Source organism: Panthera pardus, unplaced genomic scaffold (genome assembly GCF_024362965.1).
Source record: "Panthera pardus isolate Hobbes unplaced genomic scaffold, ASM2436296v1 HiC_scaffold_24, whole genome shotgun sequence".
NCBI lineage: Eukaryota > Metazoa > Chordata > Mammalia > Carnivora > Felidae > Panthera > Panthera pardus.
The window spans coordinates 78,814,476-78,839,146 of record NW_026526810.1 but is presented as its reverse complement, the minus strand read 5'-3'; the positions used below and the strand labels follow the sequence as shown (position 1 = coordinate 78,839,146).

Sequence of the window (24,671 nt, the reverse complement as noted above, 5' to 3'; positions counted from 1 at the left end):
TAACAAATTTATTACAAAATTGTCCCAAACTTCAGAGTTCAATGAAACTGCTACATTCATGGAGAGATATTTAGAACATTGCATTTTTTACAGGAAAAAAATAAACATATATCAAAAAACTATTTCTACACACATTTAAATAGTATAAGTTAAAAGGATGGTATGGTATAGTAATTTTGAATTATATATAGTTAATGGGTCTCAAAGGAGTAATGTCCACTTGGATTCACATTTCAGTAAAGACAAATACTTTCACCTTTTATTTTTTTTCTCCCAAAATAACTCAACAGTTTTCAAATATCCTGCTTCATAAAAGCTGGTTCTACATAAACTCTGAAGACAATAATCTTTTTTTACTCAATTAAAGAACATAGTAAAAAGTTTAAGGTAACAAAATTCTTACACTTTTTTATGATCATGTAAAAGTATCAGAAAGGCATTTAACCATCAGTTATTGGTTGGCTAAGTATCATTTTTAAGGAAACCATATGTAGTGAGAAACATTTACCTTAATATTGTTCTTTTTAGATGAAATCAGGCTAAGTGCTATTTATGGCAGTTTTCAAAGAAGATTCAACTTAAATCCTTATAAATTTCCTAATTAATTTATTAAACTCAATAATTTAAAATGTGAAAAGATACGTGAAAATTAAACATTTATATTACTAGATTACTGGAAGCTCTTACAAAAAACCAAAATTTAGATCCCAAGGTTATAAATACCCTTCTTTTGTTCCAAAGAACTACATATGATTAGGAAGAAAACAACAGTGTAGGCAGGTTACCTAACTTGTATGTTCAAAATAATTAACGCAACAAAGTGTATGGAATGTCTATGTGATACCTGTAAGCGTTTTTTTCAGGCACTGAAAATTATTACTTTAAAGAGAGACAAATGAAGAGTCTGAATGTTTTAAATTAACATCTTTCTAGAGAATACGGTTAAGGTAGTTGTATTTAGTCAAATATTAAATTTCCTTGTTAATTAAAATTTTTAAAAAATAAAATTTTCTGATCAAAGCCTATACCAAGTCCTTTCCACATTAATTTAGCATTACAACTATAAATGATGCATGTGACTGCCCTTAGAAGTACATAATGTATAGTGATTTATCATTTTGCTGATGAGCGAATCTGAATCATGTTTTGGTTTAAGTGTGCCAGGTCTGACACGCAGGGCATGAGGCTTAGTCAACCACTTAGCATTTATTTGGATCTCAATTTTGCTTTATTATTATCCTTTAATTATCCTCAATTTTGCTCTATGATTATCCTTTGTAAGTACAGTGATAAACGGTCACTAAAGAGACCACTAAGAGAGAAAACTAAAACTTTAACAAAAATGAGCAAAGGGTTAATTTGTGATTTGAAAAATTACATACAGACAAGTAACTTTCAATATAAACATGAGGCTGGAAAGTGAAAAGGCTAATATTTATATTTCTCTGTTTGTATTTCTTTAAAAGTTTCAGGAAGTACTTGTCACAGATATCAAAGATTAACTACATCAAAATTTAATCTCAACTAGATTACTTACAGCAGAGATCTGCAAACTTTCTGTAAAGAGTCATATGGTATTTTAGACTTCGCTGCATGTTCTGTGCTGCAGCTACTAAATGCTACCTATGTAGACAAAGCATCCAAAGATAATATGTAAATGAACAGGTGTGGCTGTGCTCCAATAAAACTTTATTTACAAAACCAACTGAAAGGATGGATGTGCACCATAGGTCCTTACTTTGCTCATCCCTGATGTAGAGCACTGAAAAATGAGACCAGACCTTTGATGTTAAAACTGTAAGTGCCAACTATGACATATTTTTCTCAGCTGGATCATTCAATATCCATTTGAAAACTAACCACCAAAAAGAATGGATTTCAGAAAATAAAATTCAGTCTCATATCACTTACTGTATTACTTAAGAAAACATAAATATTAGACTACCTTTTAGAAAACTACTAAAATTACCTTTTAGAAAAAAGAAGACAATTTGAAACAGGTAAACCAGGCTTTCTATTTTCTATATAAAATTACTTGTCAGAGGTTTAAGGTTTACTAGCAGTATATATAACATATAAAGCTTTACTGGTTTAATAAAGACTGAAAGTAATAGTTGATTTTATATAAAATACAGCTGACAAACTATAAATTATTTATCATTAACAGGAGATTTACAATTATACAAAAGAATCTCAACCTTTTGGAAACTAAATTATGCTTACAACAGTCTAACTAGACATAATCATGATAATTAGTAAGAATTTTGCTGAAGTAAATGTCCATGGGCTCAAGTTTCAATTGATTTCCTATACAGTGCATATTCTGACTGACACCCTTGCACTCTAAGTAAAAAGACCCCTACATGAAATGTCACATTTCTTGATTTATCCCTAGATCAGTCAATATCATGTCTTCTGAACCTATAGTCATTCACCTTGTTCAGTGGGAAGCAGCTAAACTTTAACCTCAAATGATAAAAAGAACTAGTGATCAGCTAATCAAAAACCTCGGAATTTGTTTTTATTCTCTCTCATTTTTACACAGGGCTACCTTAATATGTTAAAAAAAAAAAAATACCCTGAAGAGACTGAACACAATATCATGATCTCAAAAGTTGGAATATACATACACAAACATGTCTATATTAGTATGTAAATTTTAGTCATTTTAACTTGAATCCTTTTTACTTTTTTCCTAGTTTTGGATAAAAGTGAAAAAGAAAAAAACACTGAAGATTCAGGGCAGGGGAAAGCAGAAGTGGCAGAATATAAGCCAAGACAGACATCACAGAAAGATAGAAGTAGATCAAAACTGGCAAAGATGAAAGAGAAAAGACAAGGAATTTGAAGACTACAGGAAGCAAGAAATAAGGAGTTAAAACAAAAAGAGATGTGAAATAATGTATATTATTTCAACCTATAACTCACTGCCTCCAAATATGCCTTTCAGTCAAGCAAAGATCAATTATAAATTGATTCTACCTTAATAAGGATTCCATCTAAAATGCACAATTGAGGGGTGCCTGGGTGGCTCAATCAGTTGAGCATCTGTCCTCAGCTCAGGTCATGATCTCACAGCTCATGAGTTCACCCTGCATCAGGCTCTGTGCTGACAGCTCAGAGCCTGGAGCCTGCTTCTGGGTCCCCCTATCTCTCTGCCCCTTTCTGTCTCTTAATCTCTTCCTCCTCTCTCAAAAATAAATAAACATTAAAAAATAAAATAAAATAAATAAAAGGCACGTTTTAAAGTTCAGAACTACAGGGGCGCCTGGGTGGCTCAGTCGGTTGAGCGTCCGACTTCAGCTCAGGTCACGATCTCACGGTTCGTGAGTTCCAGCCCCGCGTCGGGCTCTGGGCTGATGGCTCAGAGCCTGGAGCCTGCTTCCGATTCTGTGTCTCCCTCTCTCTCTGCCCCTCCCCCATTCATGCTCTGTCTCTCTCTGTCTCAAAAATAAATAAACATTAAAAAAAAAATTTTTTTTAAGTTCAGAACTACAGCCCTCAATTGAGTAGAAAGGAACAGCCACAGTGACACTTAAAACTATGCTGACATACTATTCTTTTGTTGTTGTTGTACTTCCTTCTTATGTATGATTTTTCTTGGCCTATGATACTATAGGAGCTGACTACAAACTGTGCCTAAGAACCAACAATTATTCATACCAATTAATATTTTAAGTATTTATGAAGTTATTTATTTAATGTCTATCTTCTCAACTAAACTAGAACCATAATGCTGTGTTCTGAGCAACCTGACACATAGTACATATTCAATAAATATTTACTGAATGGACTAAATAATTAAAAGAAAAGGCTTGGGATTGAGTGTTTTACTTTTTGCCTTCTAATACAAATGCTACAAAGAATAAAATGAAAAAGTCTCTGCCTCAAAGAATCCTAATTTCAATGTATTATAATAAAAATATATATACAAATTAAAGTAGACAATGAAAGGTAAAAAAAAAAAATAGGGAAGAAAAATAGGCTCAATTAAGATCCATAAATTAAAGAGAGAAAATGAACAAAACTAAAAGACCAACTTAACAGAGGCTCTGAGGAAGAAGTTTTGATTTGGATATGTGGGCAGATGTTTGTGCCACTGGTCAGGGCAGGGGATTAAGGGAGAATAAGGTTTTAAAAATGAATAAAATTCCATTTGAGATGTGCTAAGTTTGAGTTGCCTGTGTAAATCTGAGATAGACAAGTCCTACAATGTGTAACTGACTTTGACTCTTTGGGCAAGTCATCAACCAGTCAGAATTTTTTCACCTATAAAGCACAAATGTCACCTACCTTGAGGAATTGTGACGTTGTATATAAAAAACTGATTTGTTACCTTTGGGGTATGATTTTCATTTTTGAAAAAAAACAAAATCTATTTAGAAGCAAATTTCATCAATAAAATTGGTAATTAACCTACATAATAAGATCTACAGTTATGAATTACAAGTAAATACAGCACTGTGCAGCAGTTGATAAGCTGAATGAAATAGTACTTGCAAATCCCCAAAGAGTTCTGAAGTTATTATAAGAGTATTACTGAAATAAGAAAGGTATCTACTTTGAAAAGTTGTGTGTAAAAACATTTGGTCCTGCAAGTGTTTTTATAGATATAAACAAACTGATTTTAAAAGGCAAATGGAAAAACAAAGGTACTAGAATAGCCAAAAAACAATTCTGTAATAAAAGAGCAAAATTAGAAGGTTAATATTATCTGATTTCAGACACTATAAAGATTCAATAATAAAGACTACGTGATATTGGCAAAGGGATAGATTGCTTAAATCAATGGAAGAGAAAATAAAGTCCAGAAATTAACCCACACTAATAGAGTAAACTGAGTTTTTGACAAAGTGCCAAGAAAATTTCAGAGAAATGATGGCATTTTCAACAAATGGTGCTGGAAAAATGAATGTCCATACGCCAAAAAAAAAAAAAAACCCAAAAAACAACAACAAAAAAACCCTAAACACCTCCACAAGTACCACATCTCTCACACAAAAATTAACTTAAAATAAATCACAGATCTAAATGTAAAACATGAAATTTATAGCTTCTAGAAGAAAACAAAGGATCTCAAAAAAGCTGTGTGACCTTATATAGGGCAATGAGTTTTATGTTCAATACCAAAAGTACAATCCATGAAAGGAAAAACAAAAATCAATAAATTGAATTTCATCACAATTTAAAAATTATGTTTTGCTAAATACAACATTAAGATAACAAAGAAACATTCACTGCTGATGGGAATGTAAAATGGTATAACACAGCCACCCTGGAAGAGAGCTTGGAAGTTTCTTCTAAAGTTAACAAAGATTTAACATCTGCTCCAGCAATTACATTACTAGGTTTGACCAACTAGTTTGAAAGCATATGTCCACGCAAAACCTGTATGCAAATGCTAAAAGCAATGTAATTCAAAATTGCCAGTAATTAGAAAAAAAAATCACCAGGATGTAAGAGGATCCTAGCATAGTATGCAGACTATGAAAAAAAGCCTGACTATCTTACATAACCTCACCTAAGGGTGTAGAGGGGAAAAAAGAAGAGCCAACCCAAGTAACTTGGTACTTTGACTGAAACCTGTCAGATTAAAGGCTAAAGGAACTATACATAAACAGTGCCCTCTGGTAGGTAAAGTTGTTTCTCATAGGGGTATGGGTTAATGATACTGAAAGAGTTACAACATATACAGGGGTAGAACAAATAAGGAAATGGAGAGTGGAGGATGGAAACCAGGTTTCCTATTGTTGGAGAGGAAATTACACATAAGAAAAAGGAGAAAGCCAGAGTGAACTATGTGGTACTGGATTAGAATAAGAGAAGTCAGTATGAATTCAGATTTAGCTTAATAAAGATACAGATGGATACATAAATAATTTCAGATATGTGTATATATATCAGTTAGTATACATACATATATATCCTAGCTCTTTCTGTTTACTGGGCCTAGAAGTAGTCAGACCCAATAACAATGAGCACACCCAGCATCCAGATCTTGGTTTCTAATACCATTTTCCAATAAAAGGAATAAGGCCCCTCGGAAGAATGGCTAATTCTAGGGATGGGGCACATCCCTATACATCTCTAGAAGACATAACCGAGAGGCATCTTGAGGTGCCAGAGATTAGGAAAAGTGTTTAAAAATCAAAAGGATGGGGACATGTCAAAGGGATATAGAGGCCAACTGGAAGAGTTGCCAGTGGCCAAGCTGGAATACTTTAAACAACACAGTATTAGATTATAACCCAAAGTATTAAAGAAGTATCAATGAGTCTATACTAACATAAACAAACAAATAGATGAGGGGGAAGAGATAAATCTCCTGTACTGAAAAATTACAAATAATTTATGTAGATAGTATCCCTAAAGAAAGTAGAGCTCAATTAACCTCTCAGCCCACATCTCTTATAACCACCTGAGTATGGGCCACACTTCAGTAATCTGCTTCAAAGAATATGAAAGAAGAATGTTGGTAAGTAACTTTACAGTGGAGAAACATGGCAAACACTACCTATACTAGGTGATCAAGATTAACATAACTGGTGTTAAGTCATGTTGATAGCATAATTTTGAAATAATATGATGAGAATGGCACTTCAGTCTTGTACTCTTTGTCCCCCCAAAAGACAATACTTTAGTCTAATCATGAGAAAAAATTCAAAAAACCCAAACTGAGTAACATTCTATAAAATGCCTGAACAATAGTCCTGAAAACTGTCAAATCATCAAAAACAAAACAAGGGAAGTCTGAGGAAATGTGATTAGAGTAGGCAAAGGAGTCATACCAACTAAATGTATATGGGATCTTGGATATAGGAACTTGGAACATAAAAAGGACATGAGAAAAATTAGTAAAATCTAAATAAAGTGTGGAGTTTAGTTAATAATTATGTAACAATGTTGCTCTCTCCCCTGTGACATATGTACCATAATAATGTAAGCTGTTAACAATAAAGGAAACTGGATGATGGTTAATGGAAACTCCCTGTACTATCTTTGCAACTTTTCTATAAATCTAAAAAGTATTCTGGGGGCACCTGGGTGGCTCAGTTGGTTAAGCATCCAACTTCAGCTCAGGTCACGATCAAATGGTTTTGGAGTTCAAGCCCCGTATCAGCCTCTGTGCTGACAGCTCCGAGCCTGGAGCCTGCTTCGGATTCTATCTCCCTCTCTCAGCCCCTCTCCCACTTGCACACTGTCTTTCTGTGTCTCTCAAAAATAAATAAACATTGAGAAAAATTTTTTTTAAAAAGTACTCTAAAATAAGAGGTCTGTTGGGATAAGATAAAAAAGAAGATCAGTAAAGTTAGTGTAGTAAAATCTGAACAGACATCTGTTTATCCCATCATATAACCACATGACAGAAAAAAAAATTAATCAAACAGTAAAGAAAGTAGGACATCACATAGTAATTTTTTAAGATTTTATTTTAAAGTTTATTTATTTTCAGAGACAGAAAGAGAGAGAATCCCAAGCAGGCTCCATACTGTCAGTGCAGAGCCCATCGTGTGGCTCAATCTCATGAACCATGAGATCATGACCTGAGCTGAAATCAAGAGTCAGATGCTTAACAGACGGAACCACCCAGGGAGTATCACAAAGTAATTTTTTAAAGCAGGGTAGAGAAATGATGATTTTGGTCAAATAGACCTAACTTTTCCTTTTACACATAAAAACAGGTATGGAGAAAAGGAGTGAGCTCACCAAATCCTGAGACTTCCACTAATACACAACTTGGAAATAACCTAAAAGACCAATGAGTTGATTAGACAGCCCAGAGAAAAGTAAAATCCTTCCTGAATAGAAGCCTGTGTTACTGAAGAATCTTTACAAAGGAAGCAAGAAGCACAAGGGCTGCCACTTTCTACTACACTGGTAGAACAAATAAAAGCTTCAAAGTAATACTCCATGGAATCAGGATTTACACAAAACCAGGCAGAATGAACCCTTGGTATACTGCAACACACCAAACGAAATCCCATAAGCAGAGAACAGAACCTCCAATAAAAGGGTATACATCCCCAGGGAGATCTTCCCAATCTCTATTCCGCCTACCACGTTGCCAGAGGGCTATATAGACAGGTGGCCAAAAAGCAGTACCTTGCCAAGAAACTGTAGCTCTGAGGAGAAGACAAATAGATTTCAAACAATGTGAAATGTTTATGAAGGAAAATTCACTTGCACTATATCAGAACACAGAAAAGTTCTTGACAATGTATGCATGAGCAAGATGAAGAGAAATGACATGGCAATTCTAAATATACACTACAAATACATAAGAAAAAAAGGATCATAACAGGCACCAGGGTAACTCAGGTGGCTTAGTGTCTAACTCTTGATCTCTGCTCACGTCATGATCTCACGGTTCATGAGATCGAGCTCTACACAGAGAGTGTGGAGCCTGCTTGGGATTCTTTCCCTCCCTCTCTCTCTCTCTCTCTGCCCCACCCCCACTCATACTCTCTCTCAAAACGAATAAATGAAATTTAAAAAGATCATAATATAAAAAATAACATAAACCAAGAGAAAGAAAATCTTCCTGCCAATGGTTGGTATTTTATTATTTATTTATTTTTAAATGTTTATTTTGATAGGTGGGGAGGGGCAGAAGGAGAGGGAGACAAAAATCTCAAGCAGGCTCCAGGCTCAGCACAGAGTCTGACATAAGGCTTGATCCCATGACCATGAGATCAAGACCTGAGCCAAAATCAAGAGTGGGATGCTTAACCAACAGAGCCACCAGGAACCTCCAATGGTTGGTATTTTAAAAGAACATAAGAACATGAATTCGATAAAATAAAGTTCATGGAGAAAATGCCAAAACATAAAGTGAATGAAAAGGGAAGTTGAAAACTTAAGGAAACGTACTGAGAACCATAACCAAACAAACAAATAAGTAAAAATTTAATAAATGAACTATAAAACACAGGGATAGGAATAGTGACAATTGGAACTACTAATATAAAGAAAAATTGTGAGATTATCACAGTGAATACAGAGAAAAAAAGAGGGATACAAATAATTATTGAACAGATAATACATAAAGACAAAAATGCCCCATTACAAGAATAACTATAGTCTCTAAAACAACCTAACAAATAGAATACAAAATTCACAAATCTAAAATTTCCATGAACTAAAAGAAGAATCAAATAGTTCCTAGAGAGGCATGCTGTGGGTCTCCAAAATGTTATTAAAGAACAATCAACACAAACATCATGATTAAGTTCTACTTCAAGAACAAAGAATCCTTTAGGTATCCAGGCAGGAAAAAACAACAAACAAACAAAACAAAAACACAAGCCAAAAGTAAGTGAGGAAAAAAAACCTGTGACCTGACTTCTTTTTAGACAAACTAGTGTCACAAGATGGACTTTTTTACATTGCATAGAGTCAAAAAAAAAAAAAAAAAAATTAACCCAATAATTTTATTCAGAACCAATTTGAATATAAGGGTAACACAAAGCCAGTCTGAAGCATACTGAATCTAAGAATAAAGTACTTATTAGCCCTTCCTCAAAAAACTGACAGTGAAATTCAGTTACCAAGGGATTCCCCAAAATAAAGAAATCAGGTGTAAAAACATCATGTATGACAAAAGTTGTAGTAATGATTATTCAATACTTTTAAATACAAAATCAAAATTAAATAAAAGGAAATTTGGCTACCAAATCTAATACAGCTTTCATAAATATTTTAAAACTAGAATTTATAAAGACAAAGTAAAAAAGAGTTTAAAACTTATTTCATAGCTGAAAGTCAAAGGATATTGTTTAATCACTGCATGTTTCAAAAAATTGAAAAGAAGAATTGATGCTTCCAATACCTTAATGTTTTTCAGTCTCTTTTCTTACATTCCGAAGGATCTTTGGGGAATTAATATATCTTATTGTAAGAAAACTTTGGGGCACCTGGGTGGCTCAGTTGGTTAAGCAACTGACTTCAGCTCAGGTCATAATCTCTCAGTTCATGAGTTCGAGCCCCATATCAGGCTCTGTGCTGACAGCTTGGAGCTTGGAGCCTGGAGCCTGTTTCAGATTCTGTGTCTCCCTCTCTCTCTGCCTCTCTCCCGCTCAGGCTCTGTCTGTCTCTCTCTCTCAAAAATAAATAAACATTTTTAAAAAAATTAAAAAAAAAAAGAAAACTTTGCATGAAGTTCAAAAATTTCTTTAGTTTCACTTCAATTGATTATTACTCCTAAATTCAAGTAACACATAGCACGAGCTATGAGTCAGGTACTTTTCAATATTTACTAAATCATTTAGTTCTTATAACAACTTATACAAAGTAGGCAATATTTACCCATTTTGTTGACAAAAAAACTGAGTCCAGAGACTCTGAGTAATTTGTCCACTGCTGTACAGCTAGGAAGTAAAAAAGCCATGATTCAAATACAAATGCCTGGATCTGGAATCTGTGCTGTTAACCTTTACATTATATTGTCTCTCAAATAAAATAGTAATGTAAAGAATGATTTGATTTTTATCAAATTAATACTACGTATACATCCATTTAACTACCAACCACTCATTCTTGTAGATGATAGTGTTTAACTATATAAGTAAAGAGAAATGTTTGGGATAATGCTTCTCTATTAATAAAAATAGCTATTTGGGAGTAGGCAGTGGGGAATTCAGATGATTTTTTTTTTTTTTTTTTGGTTTATGTCTATTATTCAATGAGTTTAATGTCTTTTAAGGAGTGTCTATCAGTCTTCAAAAAAAAAATGAAGCGATTAATCTGAACAAAACACAAACCACATTACCTAATCACAACTTGAACACTGTCATGTTAATTATTTAATGACTTTTTGTCTCCCTAATGAACAATGTTTTAATTAGTACTTTACTGTAATCCTCCATGGAGTCTAGCACAGTGTTGGGCAGAGCAAACACTCAATAAGTATATTGATGGATCATCATAAAATATTACATTACTACATTGTACCTATCTTACAAGTAACATATTTCTAGATACTCTAGGGCCTTTACCTACTTCTGACTCTTTAAAGTAGCATCATTTATATTATCAGGGAGCTTGAAGAAAAACAGAATCTTAAGTTCCACTCCAGACTTACTGAATGAGAATGAGCATTTTAACAAGATTTCCCAAGTGACTGAAGTCACATTAAAATTGGAAAATTACTTATTTCTAGAACATTGTTTATCTAAGTGTGGTCCATTATTTACCTATGTCAGAGTCACCTGGTGCTTGTTAAAAATGTAGATTCTCAGGAGCACCTGGGTGGCTCAATGGGTTAAGCATCCAACTCTTGATTTCAGCTCAGGTCATGATCTCACATCAAGATTTATGAGTTTGAGCCCTGCAAAGGGCTCTTTCCTGACAAGGCAGAGCCTGCTTGGGCTTCTCTGTCTCTCTCTCTCTCCCTCTTTCAGTCTCTCTCTCTCTCTCTCTCATAAAAATAAATAAATAAATACTGGAAAAAAGTGTAAATTCTCAGGCTCCACCTTATTTCAGGTGTCATTAAAGTTTATGACACACCTAATAAAGTCAAAATTAGTAAAGAATAGGAATGAGCATATTAAGCAGAGAGCAGTGAAAAAACCCACACATTTGAAATAAATCAAGAAAGCGATAATAAGAGAGGGAAGAGGCATCACAAAGGAAGATCCAGTAAGGATATCAACAATAGACTATGAAAGTAAAGAAAGTAATTGTACAGAGTACATTCTTCTTCTCTCTTTTTTTTTTTTTTGGTGACTATTATTCCTGACATGCAAACTACTACACAGCATGTCAAAAGTTTCAGAAAGACTGTGGGGATATTGAATTTACTAGTGTACCATATAAGAATCAGTAACTTTCTGAGTATGTACTACCACAAAATGCATGCATTTTATAAATGCTCCAAAAGTCACAAATAGTTTCAAATGTATACATACACTTTTAGAGACATTTCCATATGCTTCACTCGTGCAATTGCTTCATCTCTCTCCTCATTGGCTAACTGCAGTCGAGACATAATAGCTTCATCACGTTCCCTCTGTGCAAAATACACTTCTTCAACCAGAGCTACCAAAATATATAATCCATAATTAATTAGAGAAAATAAAAAATGCCACTTTTAGCAAAAGTAAAAAGCAAAATTAATTTTATTTTACTAATTAAGTCAATTAATCACTTGAAAAGCCATTATTTTTAAAAGCTACTGCAAAATTGAGAGATATTTCCTACCTGTAGAAACACAAATTAAAGAGGTCAAACAATAACAAATACTGGGAGCTTGTGAAATAAAGGTAACTCACACGTATACTGCAGACAGGTGTACATATTTCTACAGCCATCTGAAGAGCAATTTGGCAATATTTATTACAGTTTAAGATTTGCCTAGCCTATAACCTGGAACTCTTCTTTTTGGTATGCAGCCTAGAGAAATTCTTGCACATGAGCACAAGAAAACATATTAAAATGCTTATTGTAGCATTATGTTATACCAAAAACTTAGAAATAACCCAAATGTCCAATAACAGGAGCAGGGATAAATAAATTACTAAAATGGAATATGATACAACATTTAAAATCAATTAGCTATGGACATAGAGACACATTTCAAAAATAAAATTGTGGCAAAAATTGCGAGGTGCAAGGCAAAACAACTCTATTATTTATGGACAAACACAATTAGTAAAAATATTAAAACAAGCATGGAAATGATAATCAACAAATTCAGGATAATACTTATCTCAGTAGCACAGTGGAAGAAAAGCAAAGAAAATGGGACCAAGGAAAAGCAAACAGGGGCAGGGCTGTGCTCTTTAGCACTGCATATCTCCAGGGAGCACCATTTATATAGATTATAATACAAATAGCATCATCTAGATTTGTGCAGCACTATATAGGAAGCTTTGATGTTACCTGAAATTGTCATTTCTCAAGCATAATTTCTACCTGAAATCTTATTTAACTTTTAAAATATCACTGCAATGTTAGACAAAAAGGGGCTTAAATACCTAGGTCACTAAACCAAATTTTATTTACACTGTCAAATCACAAAATAAACTTAGAAAAGAGGTTTGAAATATTCTTTTAGTTCACAAAGCATTTGGTTTTTGCTAACATTTGTTATAGATTAATGCATAATCAAGAATTATTTTTGTATTATTTAAATTATAAGTGGTAGAAAAGAAACAAACCCTGAGAATAAGTCACCTATACCTTTTCCATAATAGAATATAAAATGGAACATATAATGGCAAAGCTAAAGTCAAAACTATGTCCAAGAAGGTGATCCTATGGGAAGAGAAATACATTCATCCATCCATTCATTCACTCACTCACATTCATTTAATCTTTCATCAAATATTATCAAATTCCTGTGACAGTCATCCATCCAATTTTAAGTAATATGACTAATGGTCTAAGAGTTATTACCATTCTGGAGATGTATACATTCTATTACAGAAAGACAGACAGTAGAGAGAAAAAAGGCCCAAAAATAAATAGATTTAGAGAGATAAACAGATGGTAGTAAAGGCTTTGAAGGAAAATAAGGGTGTGTGAGAGAGAAAAAGAGTGATTTGGCAGATGGGAAAAGAATAAACTAATTTAGAAAGGGTGGCCAGAAAAGAGCTTTTCAAATAAATGACATTTCAGCACATGCAAATAAAGGAAGAGAAGCTATATATGTATATATTTGAAAGCAGACTAAGCAGAAGAAAAAGTAACACAAAGGCCCTGAAAGTACTACAGTAACGGCATCAAGGACAATGTACCCGGAACACAGTGAGAGACAGTGAGAGTTCTGAAAGATCACACTGGGCCTTGTAATCCATTGCAAGGATTTCAGATATCATCTAAACTGTGATGGTAGCCACTGGAGTGTTCTGACCAGGGAAATGACAGCATCACATTTCTGGTTTCTAGGTGAGAAATAGTCTGGACATGGGCAAGTGTAGATGCAGAGACCAGTTAGGAGAATACAGGAATAGCCGAAGCAAGAATTCACACGAATAACCCATGTAAAAGGTCCATTCCCTGAAAGTTTAAGCTGCCTAGAAGTAAATATATGTGCCATCCTAGAGTTTAGATATTACACTAAAGGATCTCTAGAATGGGAACAATTTGATCATATCTGTGCATGATTTATTGATTAATGAGAGAAAGAGGGCATGGGGGGGGGGGGGGGAGAGAGAGAGAATCCTAAGCAGGCTCCATGCTCAGCATGGAACCCAAGGCAGGGCTGATCCCAAGACCCTGGGACCATGACCTGAGCTGAAATCAAGAGTTGGACATTCAACTGAATGAACCACCCAGGGCTCCAGATCTGTACTTTAGAAGGAAACTCCTACTAATAAGCATACAAAGGAAGACGCAGGGGTCAGTGGAAAGTTGCAGTTTGGATTGCATGTGTCCCCTGACCCAATCTTACATTATGTGTAACAGTCCAGATAGGAAATAATGAAATCTTGAACTACGGCATTCTTAATAAAATTAAAAAGAAAATGGATTCAATTCATAACAAAAAGGATAAAATAATAGAACCAAAGAATTAAAGCATGTACTGAATAAATTTTAGAGAACAGAAAAATAGAGAACAGGTGACCTCACTAAAGCCATCTCTCAATCTATCAGTAGTATGAGCTTAAAACCTTATGATAAACAGGTTACTCTTCTCACTACTGCTACACAGGTTTCAAAGCAAAGAAGTTCTCAGCCTGGCATTCAAGGAAAACCAGAGTATAATTCTGGCTTATCTTCCCAGCATCACCTACCACCATTTCCCTCTAGGACAATATTATATAAAATACAGGTTGTGAAACATGTTTTTAAGTTATGTATCATTTTAATGTATATTACAAAAACAGAGCTGGCACATTAGACCTATAATTTCTCCTAGTGGCATTTAATTTCACGTCTAATTAAATTTTGAATTTCTCTAAGTTACCCAAACACACTGTTGAGCCAGATGCCATAGAAAAGTAACTTTCTGGGGCACCTGGGTGGCTCAGTAGGTTAAGTGTCCGACTTCAGCTCAGGTCATGATCTCTCGGTCTGTGAGTTCGAGCCCCACATCAGGCTCTGTGCTGACAGCTCAGAGTCTGGAGCCTGCTTCGGATCCTATGTCTCCCCCTCTTGCCCCACCTCTGCTCGTGCTCGGTCACCCTTTGTCTTTCAAAAATTGAATAAATGAAACAAAAATTAAAAAAAAAAGAAAAGTAACTTTCTATTATTTCATTTAAAGTTCAAAAACACAAAAGAATGACCTAGTTATTAAACTTAGGCTAATGATTACCTTTTGGAGGGCACCTGGGTGGCTCAGTCGGTTAAGCATTCAACTTGGGCTTGGGTCATGATCTCACGGTCCCTGAGTTCGAGCCCCATGTCAGGCTCTGTGCTAACAGCTCAGAACCTGGAGACTACTTCGGATTCTGTGTCTCCGTCTCTCTGCCCCTCCCCTGGTCACACTCTGTCTTCCTCTCTCTCTCAAAAATAAATGATTACCTTTTGGAGGTAGTACTGAAAGGGAAGATGAGGAACACTTCTGGAATACTGGTAATACTTGATTTCTTGATCTGGGTGCTGGTTATACAGTTTGTTCATACTTTCTGAGATTCATAAAACTGTGGAGTTACTGGTGAGCTTTTATGTTTAGATGTTAAAACTAAATAAGAAAGATTACATTAAAAATAATATATTTATCAGGGTACCTGGGTGGCTCAGTTGGTCAAGCATCCAAGTCTCTTGATTTCAACTCAAGTCACGGTCTCACGGTTCATGAGTTCAAGCCCTGTGTCGAGCTCTGCACTGACAGCATGGGACCTACTTAGGATTCTCTCTCTTCTCCTACCCTGCTCATGCTTTCTCCCTCAAAATAAATAAACTTAAATAATTTTTTTTTATTTAAAATAAAATTTTTTTAAATGTTTATTTATTTTTGACAGAGAGAGAGACAGAGAGACAGAGCAGGAGTGGGAGAGGGGCAGAGTAGAGGGAGACACAGAATCTGAAGCAGGCTCCAGGCTCCAAGCTGTCAGCACAGAGCCCAACACGGGGCTCGAACTCACGACCGCAAGATCACGACCTGAGCCAAAGTCGGACGCTCAACCAACCGAGCCACCAAGGCACCCCTTAAATAAATTTTTTAAATAATGTATTTATCTAGTTAAAATGTTGAGCTGATTTAAAGAAAACTATTAAGAGTAGAAAAAAGTTAGCATGTATGATAAAATTTCTGGGAGTATATGTTAAGATTAAATTTTAAGCAACAGAGACTTGTGCTTCCACTTAAAACAACTTTTTAAAGTGGACAAAACATATGGGGTGACAGCTTTCAAGGCTACAAGGAAAAAAACAAACAGTAACCTGAGGCGGGGGTGGGGGAGAATGAGTTGAGCCCTATGATTGGCCCAGCTTAATACACTGAAGCTATTTCCAGAAGATAGTACAGGAAGGGAAGAATCTAGGAGGAGCCCAGCTGACTCCACAATTTGAGAGGCAGAGATAGAGTGTGGGGAAACCAAAGCAGCTGGAATTCACAGGAGAGCCTATTAGAGAAAAAAACAGCTGCAAAGAAAGAAAATTTTGGAGAACTGCAGGTCTTCCTCAAAAAGTCAGTTGAGTACTGGGTGCACATTTGTGAGTAAACCACTCCCCGCAGGGGAAAGAACAACCTGAGAGGATTAGAGACAATAGTGCCCTAGGCTACATAAAGCCAGAACAGGGCTTGTTGTTCTCACCGGCCAGACTGGAAAACCTCAAGATTCATGAGGTACTGGAAAGAGTACTCAGAAGGGTCTTGCTTCAGTAGTGGGGATTAATGAACTACAGACTAAATTCTGCTCTGGTAACATCTAGCCTATCTTTAAAACATGACCCAAAAGGAGAGATGTGTTTCCGGAAAATGTAAGTAATATGTCAGAACAAGGCTCAAAAATATTTTATAAGAATACAAAAATAGCTTCCAAAATGGTGAAATTTATCATTACCAAGGCATGCGAACAAGGACCAAAATTAGGACTCATAATGATAAAAAATTAACTGAAACTGACCAATATTTTTGTCAACCAACTGGTACATAACCCCGTTTTATGTGTGTTTAAAGATACCTTGTTCAACATATACGTTGATTTAGTAACACTGAATTAATGGTCAAAAGCACTGTAACTCTTGCCTGAACAAAACTTATCTAACACACATATTATCACAGCCTTCTTATATTCAGGGAACACTACACTGTATTTCAGGACTACGCTTAGGGGCTGTTTGAAACAATGAAATCACCAATAAAAGGCACAAAAATGAAGTAAATCTGACACTAAATAAGCTGCAAAAATAACACTTATTTAGAATATAAGAGTTGAAATAAGAAGGTAGAGTGTGGCCTTAAGATGATTATATTGTTTTTCTTTTTTTAGTTTGTTATTTTAGTAATTTTTATTAATTTTTTTAAAGGTAAAACAACCTTTCATTCCACAAGATGAATGTAAACCCTAAAACTATAAACGTTCTGGAAAAAAACTTCTGTGAGTTTAGGTAGGTAAAGCTTTCTTAACTATAATACCAAACATAATCTATTCTTAAAAACTGATAAATTGGACTTCAATCTAATTCAATTAAAAATCTCTGCTCTTCAAAAGACACTGATGAGAAAATTAAAAGACAAGTCACAGATGGAAGAAAATAATTGCAAAGCATATATCTGATAAAAGACTTGCATCCAGAAATAATTTTTAAAACTCTCAAACCTCAATAATAAGGAAAAAATCCAATTTAAAAAATGTACAAACGACTTAGAAACTGTATGAAAGCAGACATACTGATGATAGATAAGAACAAAAAAAGTTGCTGAAGACTTTTATAGTCATTAGAGAAACGCAAATTAAAACTATGAGATAACCACCGCATACCTATTACAAAGGCAGAAATGAAAGTATGATTAAAGATACTGGGAAGAGGAGAGAGCAACTGGAATCCTCATTCACTGCTGGTGGGAATGTAGGACAGTGCAATCACAGTTCGTTGGTTTTTTAAAAAGTTAAACATACACCTGCCATAATACTCAGCTATTCCACTCAGAGGTACTAATCCAAGAGAAATTAAAGCCTATGTCCATACAAAGACTTACACATAATATTCATGGCATCTTTATTTATAATAGCCCCAAACTAGAAGCAACACAAATTTCTATCAGTAGATGAACAGATGAACAAACTACATCACAAATTGTGGTAGAACAACTGGATATCCACTTGCATAAAATCAAATGCTGTTAATTGACAGATAAGGTCAATAAATTCTTGTTATGACAAATAATCCAGTGAAGAAATGGGCAAAATACATGAATAGATGCTTCTCCAAAGAAGACATCCAGATGGTAACAGACACATGAAAAAATGCTCAACATCATTCATCATCAGGGAAATACAAGTCAAAACCACAAAGAGATACCACCTCACACCTGTCAGAATGGCTAACATTAACAACTCAGGCAACAACAGATGTTGGCAAGGATGCGGACGGAGAAAGAGGATCTCTTTTGCACTGCTAGTGGGAATGCAAAGTGGTGCAGCCACTCTGGAAAACAGTATGGAGGTTCCTCAAAAAAATTAAAAATAGAACTATCCTACAACTCAGCAATTGCACTACTAGGTATTTATCCAAGGGATACAGGTGTGCTGTTTCGAAGGGACACATGCACCCCAATGTTTATAGCAGCACTATCAACAATAGCCAAAGTATGGAAAGAGCCCAAATATCCATCAATGGATGAATGGATAAAGAAGATGTGGGGCGCCTGGGTGGCTCAGTCGGTTAAGCGGCCGACTTCGGCTCAGGTCACGATCTCGCAGTATGTGAGTTCGAGCCCCGCGTCGGGCTCTGGGCTGATGGCTCAGAGCCTGGAGCCTGCTTCCGATTCTGTGTCTCCCTCTCTCTCTGCCCCTCCCCCGTTCATGCTCTGTCTCTCTCTGTCTCAAAAATAATAAAATAAACATTAAAAAAAAAATTAAAAAAAAAAAAAAGAAGATGTGGTGGGTGTGTGTGTGTGTGTGTGTGTGTGTGTGTATGTGTGTGCATCTTGCCATTTGCAACTACGTGGATGGAACTACAGGGTAGTATGCTAAGTGAAATTAGTGTCAGAACAAGAAAAATATCATATAACTTCACTCATATGAGGACTTTAAGACACAGAACAGATAAACACAAGGGAAGGGAAGCAAAAATAATACAAAAACAGGGAGGAAGACAAAACACAAGAGACTCTTAAATATGGAGAACAAACAGAAGGTTTCGAGAGGGGTTGTGGGAGGGGGGATGGGCTAAATGGGTAAGGGGCATTAAGGAATCTACCCCTGAAACCATTGTTGCAATATATGCTAACTTGGATGTAAACTAAAAAAATAAAATAAAATAAAATAAAATAAAATAAAATAAAATAAAATAAATAAAATAAAAGTAAAGTAAAGTAAAGTAAAAAATAAAATAAAATAAAATAAAATAAAATAAAATAAAATAAAATAAAAAATAAATTCTTGTTATGAACATAGCTTTTGGAAGAACCAGTACTTTTCAGCACAATTTTCATAGTTTTTTTTTTTTTTCCTTTTAAAGGTAATATCATGAGTGCTATGTGGCTTTCTATGTAGTATACTATTCTGCTACCCTGTATCAGAATCAAAAAGGGATGAAAAAAACTTCTGCCCATAATGTAGTATACAATAATGAGTTTTTACTTCCCCCTTGTAATTGTATATAATTTCCTTCCAGGAAGGATACTCACAACAGCCTACAGAAAGCAACATGGTATACTAGGAAGAATATGGGTTTTGATTCAGATCCAATGTGTTAACACAGTAACGTTAAGCAACCTATTTTTGTATATTTCTTACATTATTTTAGTCACAATACAGGTGCATAAAATGGACATGATGCCACCATTTATGGTTGTTAGGGAAATATTAAGTGAGACAATATATGAAAGCTCTTGGCCAAATAAAATAGGTACTCAATAAACACTGGTTCCATGCCATCCCTACCATTACCACCTTCAATCCATAGACTCACAATGTGGCTCCATTTCTAGACATATTTAAAATATGATTTTAATTAATTTGGACCAATTATATAATGTATGTATGTGTGTGTGGTGTGTGTGTATACACACACACACAAATATATACGTATATGTATATATTTTTGGTGGCATTCAAAAGTTATGAGACTGAAAGAAAAATTGTTTAGAATCCATACTATATTGTATACTGCACACTATAATGACGTAATAGTCTGTATCAAATATTACAACAGTCTAAGATATTTTTAAACATTTACATTAAAACACTTTCTTAATTTCACTCCTGTTTACAGCAGCATTATTTACAAACAGCCAAGATGTGGAAGCAACCCAAGTGTCCACTGATAGATGAATGGATACAAAGATGTGGTATACATACACAATGGAATATTATTCAGCCATGAAAAGAATGAAATTTTGCCATTTGCAACAACATGGATTGACCTAGAGGGTATTAGGCTAAGTGAAATAAGTCAGAAAAACAAATGTCATATGATTTCACTTACATGTAGAATCTAAAAACAAAACAAAATTTAAAAAACCAACCAACCAACCAACAACAGAACATTAATATAGAGAAAAAATTGGTGGTTGCCAGAGGAGGAGAAAATGGGATAGGCAAAATGAGTGAAGGGGAGTGGGAGACAGAGGCTTCCTGTTATGGAATGAATAAATCATAAGAATGAAGGTACATCATAGAGAATGTAGTCAATGGTATGTAACAGTGTTATATGGTGATAGATGGTAGTTATACTTGTGGTGAACATAACATAATATGTAGAGGTGGTGAATCACTATGTTGTTCACCTGAAACTAATGTTAATGTGTGTCAACTATACTTCAATGACAAAAGAAATTTTTAAACACTTCTAATTTGCAGGTCAGATAGGATGGACAAAATGATGCTACATAGTGATCTAAGTACAGATAAACATGTGTGTCATACCCTGAAATATTCTGACATATCAAAAGGTTAAAATACTAATTACTAAACTTTAAATGTCAATAGGCTTCCTATTATTTCTGTAAAATGTGATGAGATCCTTATAAAGTGACATTTATTGTAAGCTGTGTTCTACTTTATGTACAAAAATAATGAAAAAGGTAAGACTAGCAAAGTCAAGGACTTTAATAGTAAGTATAAGTACAGTTATCTCTATGCTTAAATGTTTTACACTAAGCACTTATTTGGTCCTGTGTTGATCAAGAGAAAACACTTTTCTTTCCCTCTATAATGCTATCAACTCTAAAGATATAAATAATGTGCATATTTAAAACAGATTGCCTTTTGAATATTCTAAGGGTAAGTTTGAAAGTGTCATAAAACACACACACACACACACACACACACACAGAAAATCTGATTACACATTTTGTAAATGCTAAGTTTTTCTAAAATTAATTTTTAAACATTAGGTTATATGTGAAATTTGATTATGAAAAACCTGATTCTTTCTAGAATTCAGTACTTTTAAAGGATCAATATGCAACTCTCAAACATTTTTAGTAAAGAAAACTTAATTGTAAACACTGAGCTTTTCCAAGGTAGATGACTATTACAAAGTTCACTAGAAAATCAATATAGCATTTTAGTTGGAATTTGCTCATTAAACACCCACAGCTCTAATGCAAATTATGATGGAATGAATAAAGCAAATACGCATGCTTCTTTCTTTTTATTAAATGTAAAATCTACTGTTAATTGCATCTCGTATGTCATACAAACTTTTCTCCTTAACTATTAAATAGAAGCTTTAACAAAAGTCATTAGAGATTCTCTTTCTTTGACTTGAATAAATTTCAATATTTGTTCAGTAAAGGTTCACAGCAGTTAAATTACATTAACAAATATTATTAGCTACTATGTAAGCCAACCAAGTAAAATACTTATATTGTAGGTAAAACAAATCATTGGGTGTTTACAATAATATTTGGATATCTCCATTTTTAAACATGGTTATCAAATATCCTATAATTCTTAGACAAATTCAAGAAAGATTCAGAGAGGATCACCCCCCCCTCAACACCAAATACTCAAATTTGTTTAGTAAGCTAATTGTTTTCTAATATGGGCAAGAGTAAATATGAAGAAGCTGAACCATACTAAGTATGAGTTTATTGAGTCAAGACAGAGTACATATTTTCTTAGTAGAACCCAAGTCTATTGACAAACCCATATTCTACACATCTCATACTACTTTTAAAACACAATAGAAGTGAGACAGTATGTTGGAAAACATGCTAGTTTAAACACTGGATCATGATTCTCTAAATAACATAATTTGGAGAATAGACATTTACCAAGAAAAAGAATCCATTTGTTAATATCCTCAAGGTAGTTATATAAATAGAAAAGGCTGAACTAAAGAGAGGGAAAAAGAAATCATCAGGACTTGAAACATGTAAAATAATCAATGATTGCAATTCATGTTCCAAAATTCTAAGCAATAAATATAGATAACAGTTTTATAAAAGACAGGTCTTTATTATATTTAAAAGAATTTCAGATTGTCTGCATATCTACTGTTATTGCTTTACTTGTTAAGTGGATTCCTTATAAATATGATAGTGTTTTATGAAGCCACCACATTGTAGAACCATAAACATTACTATGACTTTTAATCTCCTTAAAAATTGTGATTTCTCTCTCTTTGTATAAATTGGTTATTGGAAATTTAAATGTAGATGGTAAACCCCTATACCAATAGAAAATTAACCAACCTATTCCAAGTAGTTTGATCATCTAGTCTTCCTTTTACAGGTCAGACTATTAAGTTTTTCCAGAACTATATATGAATGTTTAACATTTTATATGATTATTTCATAAATATAATTAAAATACAGGTTCATTGTAAAAATACAGACAGAAATATTTTCCATAGTCTTATAACTTTTTGTGTGTGTATACTCAAACAGAATATGTTCCTATATTCTTAAGTATTCTTTAAAAATATGAAATAGTACATGGGATTTTATCATTTGGAGATGCCGTATTTGACAGAACTAAGATGCTCCTAGTATTAGATTTTACAGTGCTCCCAATTATTCACCATATAAATAGTACTGTAATGAAAATCTTTGTACATAAATCTCTATGTATATACATAGCTAATTACTGAGCAAAATTCCTAGAAGTATGGTTACTACGTTAAAAATCAGCTTCTTAAGCTCTTAATGTTTTAAAATTTTCTTCTGTAAAGTTGCTAATACATTTATACTTATCAACAGTATAGCAACTGCTAAAGATTAATTTTAAAAATCACACAAATAGTGAGTTTTAGTAGCAAAACTATAAAATAAGGATTTTTTTTGAAAACTCTGAATTATTATATACATGTATTTAGTACAGAAAACTCAGAGTATACAAGAACACTTTCTAAGAATATGCTATTTACATTAAAACACTGAATACAGAACTAAAATTGTTAATGTGAAAGAGATAAGCTTATCCCAGAAGTATTAAAACCAGTATCAATTATTTTATGCACTTTTAAAGTACAATTTTAAGAGGTACTTAACTTACTTTCTGCATAGAATGTCTACTTTAAATTTTAATAAATGCCAATATGAAAATTCTATAAAATATAACTGCTATCTAAAGTTTTTCCAAGATCATTTGCTCTTCAAAATTAATTAAACATATGGAAAAAGTCTTAAGAATCATTTTCCGAAAATTTTTTATTTTTGTTTTATTTTTTAAAAATTTTATTTATTTTTGAGAGAGACAGAGACAGAGACAGAGACAATGTGAGTGGGGGAGGGACAAGGAGAGATGGAGACACAGAATCTGAAGCAGGCTCCAGGCTCTGAGCTGTGAGCACAGAGTCTGATGCAGGGCTCGAACTCATGAACCATAAGATCATGACCTGAGCAAAGTTGGATGCTTAGCCAACTGAGCCCCCCAGGTGTCCCTGTTATTGTTGTTTTAAATAACTAATTATGACATGTCCTCAAATACTTGACACCATGCTAAATTTCATAGTGCAGCACACAATTAAATATTTCAATTGTTGATTATTATTATGCATAACAGTTTCTCTGTTTACTCAATATTTATTTTGTTGGTTTGTTTGTTTTTTCCAGAAAAACTGAAACTTTCCTAGGGAGAGAGCTTACAAAATTGGCCACACTCCACCCTCAAACATTATTTTACTTGGCACTCATAATTAATCCTGATTCACACTCACAGGATTCTGCAGCCAAAGACAATAATATAATCAACATTCTACCTATCGATATTTCTAACTGCTATATTTCACAGAGATGGGCCTTTTTGTTTTTATCTGAAACTTGAAATCCTTTTTCCTTTCAAATTAAAAGATCATATAGATATAAACATATAATGTTGTATTGTAATACTGTGAATGCATTTCAGTGTTAGATTAAAGGCTATCACATTTTAGTAATGACCACTGTCTATACAGAATAGTATTCTAACATGTATTACTTTTTAAAAGTAAATATATTATTTTCTATTCTTCTGATATATAGAACTCACTCTTGTTCTTAATCATTAGATGGTCAATATCATCTGAGATATGGTATACAGTATTAAATACTCTTTTGAAGAGAACAATGTAAATATTTTCTATTACACAACAATTCGTATTTTTTCATGTTTATTAGTTGTGGTGTC

At 33.9% G+C, this 24,671-nt stretch overlaps 1 protein-coding gene across 6 annotated transcripts in view; it reads right to left on the bottom strand.

Annotated features, from left to right (window-relative positions):
- The window catches only part of MIPOL1 (mirror-image polydactyly 1), a 320,635-nt gene that overhangs the window by 203,751 nt on the left and 92,213 nt on the right, over positions 1-24,671 (bottom strand). For all 6 annotated transcript variants that reach the window (XM_019426118.2, XM_019426117.2, XM_019426116.2 and 3 more), the window contains one exon: positions 11,907-12,036. In XM_019426118.2, the coding sequence (XP_019281663.2) occupies positions 11,907-12,036 (130 nt within the window). The remainder of the gene's footprint in view (positions 1-11,906; positions 12,037-24,671) is intronic.